The sequence below is a fragment of the Haplochromis burtoni genome, unplaced genomic scaffold (assembly GCF_018398535.1).
Source record: "Haplochromis burtoni strain Fernald_Lab_line unplaced genomic scaffold, NCSU_Asbu1 Contig_46, whole genome shotgun sequence".
NCBI lineage: Eukaryota > Metazoa > Chordata > Actinopteri > Cichliformes > Cichlidae > Haplochromis > Haplochromis burtoni.
Window position 1 is genome coordinate 963,222 of NW_024582407.1, and position 6,533 is coordinate 969,754.

General features: G+C 39.0%; 1 protein-coding gene across 26 annotated transcripts in view; it reads left to right on the forward strand.

Annotated features, from left to right (window-relative positions):
• Nucleotides 1–6,313, forward strand: part of camk2g2 (calcium/calmodulin-dependent protein kinase (CaM kinase) II gamma 2) — a 76,094-nt gene extending 69,781 nt beyond the window's left edge. For all 26 annotated transcript variants that reach the window (XM_005930582.3, XM_005930583.3, XM_005930584.3 and 23 more), the window contains 3 exons: nt 211–305; nt 759–1,010; nt 2,085–6,313. In XM_005930582.3, coding sequence (XP_005930644.1) covers nt 211–305; nt 759–991 — 328 coding nt within the window. In that variant the 3' untranslated portion in view covers nt 992–1,010; nt 2,085–6,313. The remainder of the gene's footprint in view (nt 1–210; nt 306–758; nt 1,011–2,084) is intronic.
• The last annotated feature ends 220 nt before the right edge of the window (nt 6,314–6,533 follow it).

A 6,533-nucleotide genomic window follows, 5' to 3' on the forward strand; every position in this document is an offset into this window, starting at 1 on the left:
TTCTGCCTTATACGCTGCATTTTTGCACATGTTTAAACATGTAAAAGATTGAGCCCATTTTCCTAGCAAGAAATTAGAGACAGCTCAGGACTTTTTCCACAGTGCTGTAGATTACTATGAATTTCTCCTTTTATTTTTTGGTCACATTTGCAGATTTTACTCTTTGTCATTGTTCACGTGAGGATTCTCTTGATTGATTTTTCCTCACAGGAGAATCTGTGATCCAGGACTTACTTCTTTTGAACCGGAGGCCCTCGGAAACTTGGTCGAGGGAATGGACTTTCACAAGTTCTACTTTGAGAATCGTGAGTTACTTGATTTAGTGGATTTTTCCTTCAGTTCTTGAGCCCTTTGAATCCACAGGGGCAATATAGTTGGCATTTGCTAACAAGAGTTTGGTCTCCGTTGTTTTTTTCTTTACTAAAGTTTTCATTTAATGGTCAAATGTAACCAAACATGTTGGATCTCTCTACCCTCTAATTTAAGACTGCAATTAATTTTTAAAGTTGTAGAATCTGCAAGCTTTGCTTCCTCTTTTTCTCTTTTCTTTTAATTAACAACATTTGTCCAATTTACAATCTAAAATCTAGCAGATCATCAGTGTTTTGAAGTGGTGAATCCAATGAATTAAAGAAAATATTAAATTAATAAAAATATATGGAATAAATGCAGCTGGGACATTAAAGCCATAAACACTACAATGTGTCAATTCTACCTTTACAAATTAAGTTAATGCATTTTGCATTTTTCCATCATAGTTCTGAGTAAAAACAGCAAACCGGTGCACACCACCATCCTCAACCCCCACGTCCATCTGATCGGCGAGGATGCCGCCTGCATCGCCTACATTCGTCTGACGCAGTACATGGACGGTCAGGGACGGCCGCGTTCCTGCCAGTCTGAGGAGACTCGTGTGTGGCATCGCCGTGACGCCAAATGGCTCAATGTGCACTTCCACTGCTCAGGGGCACCAGCGGCACCCCTGCAGTGAACTGAGAACTCAGGCCCAGGTAAGGTGATGCCACCACCTCAATACGACAGCCTGAAAGGTGCAATAACAGTTCAATGCCGCATAAAAGCATTAATGTGGACTGCAAAATGTCTTCGCACAGGTTATTGGGTTCTTTAATGATTTTTGGTGTGCAGCATCAATCTAAATTGCAATTTTTAATACTTAGAGCACTAAAATCTTTTTGTCCATCTCCCATCTACATTATCAAACACTTTAGCATTCAACTTTAATTCAAACTACTTTATTTCTGTCACTAGGCAACTTCTACAACTGATACTCCATTATTTTGGTTTTTGTGTATAAAATTTCAACAGCATCGGCTAAAGCTAGATCACCTAAAACTGTGCGACAGTTTAATGATATCCATCAGAGTTTAAAGGTACTCATTGTAATCAGAGATATTAAGAGTTGTTGAGTAAACTGAGTGTTATTAGGCAAAGAGCTGAGTCGCATACAATCTGAAGCATGTTGTCCATCAATATAATAATATTGATAATACTTTATTGATCCCTGTGGGGAAATTCCTCTCTGCATTTAACCCATTCACTCAGTGAAGCAGTGGGCAGCCAGTGTACCTTGCTCGGGGGTACCTCAGGGTAGCCAGTAAGTGGATTGGAAGACGACCACTCTACCTACTGAGTTATCCCTGTAATATGTATAAGTAATGCAATATGTATAAGTAAAAGAAGAGTGATATTCGTTTTACTGTATTTACACAATGGTGAAAACAAGTCAGTTTAATAGAAAAATTAAGGGGCTTTTTACAGGGATGCCCTGTGTTCCCCACTGCATTCAGTCCACCAGCTGTGGAAGCTGAGAAGAATCCATAACACAGTAAAATATTCTTAGTGTATTTATGTGGCGCTTTTCAAGATAACTATCACAGAAAATAGCTAAAAACAAAGACAAGGAGATAGAAAATATAGTTTAAAAAGATTAGTTTTTAATCTGCTTTTTAAAAGAGTCCGCAGATCTCAGGCTCAGTGGGAAAGCATAAGCTCTGTGTCCTTTAGTTCTCATCCTCAACCCTGAGACAACTTACTCACTAACCGCAGTGCTCTCCTTTTTCCAGCTTTGCCTGAAGTCTAAAGCTATTGGGAGCATTTATTCTCCGTGGTCGGAGCGGTGTCTGGATCCTGCCCAGGAAGAGGCTGCTTGGAAAACACCAATGTGGGAAACATACCTTACAATTTAAAAAGAAAAAGAAAAAAGCCACAAACCAAAAAACAATAAAAATTAAAAGAAAAAAAAAAAAGCATATCTTAAAAGCTCAACTGAATGACCGACCACACCGACCAACACCAATCCAGTCCAACCCTACCTAGATGATGTTGGGGCCCAGCTGATGTCAGCCCCTTTTTGCAGATGGTGCATGCTTCTGGTGGCAACACAGGGGTGATGCTGTCCCGATCCTTTTCTCCCATGGCCTTCATTTCCCCACTCTTTGTTCGTCTGCCACATGGAAAAGTATTAACATGTTCAAAATTATGTATAACAAATGAAAAATAAGTACACTTCGCACAGAGACCGGGGCAGCGAGGACGTCTGGGGAAAAAGTGATTTCTGTTCAGAGCGTCTGTTTGAATCCAGTCGTTTTAGAGGTGTAAGGTATTTGTGGGTGGGCTTTATGGGAACGGGAGCAACTAATATTAGAATTTAACACCAGATTTAAGCGTCAGATTTGAGTATCTGCACATGATGTTTTAAGGGGGTTCAGGTGTTACTGAAGGGACCTTTATTTTTATTTTGTCTTTTTGTAATATGTATTCTGAAAAACGTTTTCTCCTGAATGAGGGATACTGTTTTAAAGTATTTTGTGTTGGAAAAAATAATCATTTTTAATCAAGAGGGGTTTTATTTAACAGAATTGTGTATAAATGGATATTTATATAGGACAAAAGGGGGTGGAGGGAGGCATGATTTACTTCTGAGGTGTAGGTAGGGGAGCTGAAGATGAGTGTGATGGTGTTTTCGGCTTTTTTTTCTCTCGTTTTATTTGGTCCCGTGTTGTAAATACAAACATATTCACATGCAACATGCATGCACACACACGCACACACACACACACAAAGTCCCTGTGCTCCAGCCTTTGAGGTGGAGCCTCTCCTGAGCTTTAGACACGGCATCCAGGCCAGCTCATCCTGAAGTTGCAGAAGGCCTCCATCTGTCTGCCCTGCACTGTGTGCATTGGAACACTAGGCAGCGCCATTGGTCAAAGTCTAAAGCTCCTCACGTCTCTAAACTACCTGGTCTGAAAGCATGGATGCTCTCAATCTAACTCTTTAGTTTCGTTTTGTTTGTGTCTGTGTGTATGTGTGTGTGTGTATTTGATGTGAAGCATGATTTATCTTAACTCTCTGATGGCCTGTACTGTTTTTGCACAGACACTTAAGACTCGATGCTGTTGTGGTCGCTCTTCTGAGGGAGTGAACCTTTCTGCAACTTCAGGTTATGCTTGCTAAAATCCTTCCCTCTCACCCTACCTCTGCCACTCTACTTTCATCATTCCTTCCCTTTTACAATCTCCACATTTGTCGTGACCTTCGCTAACCAGTTCGTACTACCATCTTAGTAGCACCACGACGTGTGATGATGATGATGTCACCCTTATGCCTGTCTCTTGTTCTGATTGTGTTCTTGAAATAATTTGTATATTGTCAGTCTTGGCTTGCTGTACTTCTGTGTGAAGTCCTGGCATTATTTAAAAAAAAAAAAAAAGCATGTTTAAAAAGGAATGCAGCCGAGGGAATGGACAGGAGGAAATTTAAAAAAAAAGGCACGATGGGAAGAGGGCTACACTGGCTAGAGGGCTCTGGGACCTTCGCTGATCAACTGCAGTCAGTGAATTTGGCCCCGTTTAGTTTAGTTTTTTTGTCAGATTCTGTTGTAAATGTTGTAGCTGTTAGTGTTTTGATCTAATCTTTGATATTTTCCATTTGTTTTATGCAGAGGTTAAAAATAAGGGTTTGAATTGAATGGAGATTCATCCCCTCACACACAGATCACTGCACACACCGAATGCTGAAATGTTGGGATAAAGATTTCTTCTTGTTAAATATTTTTGGAATTCACATCATGAAAGCACATGAGATCAAAGATTCTGCCTTTTAGGAGGACAAAAAAAAAAAAAAACATATCTGTGTTTCAGTGGTTAAACTTTGCAGCACTGTGTCGTAGAAACTTTGAGTGTGTGACTTTGTACCAGTGGAGGGGTGAGGCTTGCTATCTGTCCTGTCCCGTGTGGCGCCGCTTAATAGTAACTCATGCACCACCCGTCCTGTTGCTGGTGGTCACCTAAGAGCAGAAACCACATCGAAGCTTCGGACCATCACATATCTGTGCGCTAACACGGTAAACAGACTGTAGAAAAAAGAAAAAGTAAATACATTTAAATCATATGTGAGCCCCAGCCTACTGTATCAAGCGCCTGTGCTGTGGACATATCTGACATGCCATGAAAACTGTGTCTCCTCCCACTTTTTGCACCACAATGAAGCGTTGTAAAACCAGTACTGAAACTATGTGATGTTTTGTATGGTTCAGTAGTTCCATTTGTGCTCAGTTGTTTGTTGATACCACAAATTGATGAGATGCTTTTCTTTCATTGTGTGTGTCTATGTGTGTGCGCGTGTATGTATGTGTGTGCACTCATTTCCACGCTTATGAGAATGTTTAAATGGAATGGGGAAAATACAGTTAGGCTTTAACGACTATCTTAGAAGGAGGAGAATTTAACAGAGTTTGCCAGAGTATTTGGACAGTTGACATCAAGCTTTTTTTTGGTCAATTATGACAAAACCAAACTAGACTCAAATATTTTGATATGCTGTAGCCGAGAAAGCTCAGGCAAAACCAAAAATATTAAAGGCTGAATTCCTTTAAGTTTTGACTATTTTAGGGCCCTTGCACTCACCTCTGGTCTGCTTTTGTTAGGCTGCAAGTGAGCCATCATTGATGTTAATATGTGAGCTGCACAGGCTTAAATAAGTTTTCAGTTAAACGTTAACAGTGATTCATCAACGTTTGTGACCTTACAGTGAGTCTGCTCACGACTTTAGTCACACAGGTGGTGTGCAGATCCATCTGTATCCTGTTGCAAGTCCATATATATATATATTTTTTTTATTCTTGGACTTTTACTGACTTTATTATTCAACTTAAAACAATTCTGTCCTGTCCCCCTCCTTTAACCTCCTAGGACCTGGCGTCCACATATGTGGACAACACATTTTGGGTTATTTAGACTAAAATACTCAATTTTGCTCTACATGGGCCTGATATCCACTTATGAGGACATACTGCTACTGTTCTATCAAAATTGCTCTTTTCTTAAAAACAAAAATAAGGTTAAAAAAAATTAAAATCTGGTAATTCTTTGTTTTTACATTCATCGGGCCCCAATATGCCCAAATATCAAAGAGAAATTAAAAATGCATGTCGTGGAAGAGTTCAGGTCTTAGGGGCTAGCTTTTTTTCCTGATTGGCTGCCCCTCACAAACAGAAGGTTTGAACAGGAAATGGCTAGAGCTTCTATGCTCATCCAGAGTTTTGTGCATAAAATATTAACTTACATGAACCAGAGCTAAGAGCATGAGATTTTGGGTTGTGCATATGCTTACCTGGTTACTTTGAATTGGGTGTGTTTAGTAAAAAAAAATATTATGGAAAAAATATACACTTTAAATTTCATCTCCACTTTCTTTGCTCATAATTAACCTTAAAAATTAGATATTTCTCATGTTTTGCTTAATTGCAGATGGCAACAACAAGCCAAGACAGGGACTGCTAGTAGCAAGTTACGATGGATCTAAACAGTGCGTAAGATGATTTTAGAAATATCCACTCTCACAAAGCAACTTTAATTAACATGGTCCAAATTTTATAATTAATGCAGTTTCAAAGAATCTTTTTCTCGACGTTAAGTATAAACTTACCTGTGAGTCGTTCAATTTTTGAACCCTTACCTAGAATAATAAAGACCGGAAGATCTAGTTTTGGTTTCTCAGTTTTCCAGTTTCTGTCACACCACATATAATCCGTATTTCTCCTTGGCTGATGTCAGCTGTTGGATAAATCAGCTGTTTGATCACTTTAGGGCACAGATTAACTTTGGAAAAAGCACCAAATGCATATAAGAGAATAATGATTCCCTATACTTTAAGTAGCTTTCCTGCATTTGAATTCTTTTAAAAGTCCTATTCTGTTCAGCAGTCAGGTTCTCCAAATACTTTGGCAAATGTGTGAAATGTGTTAAGAGTGTACCCGAGTGAACTGAGGAGCTGAAAAGATTTGTGAAAGGCTTAAAACAGATGTTTAAAGAGGATAATTTAAAAACCACAATCTTTAACAGCAACACTATATATGCAGTTTTACAAATGAAAGAAATATGCATGTCTACTTTCTGGTAATTTTTCACTGTTTACTTGATAAAGAAATGGAAACCTATGTTATTTGCATCCTCAAGGTTATGAAAAGGCTGAGATGTTAAAATCAAGTGATGTTAAATCGCTTTAAAATGCTT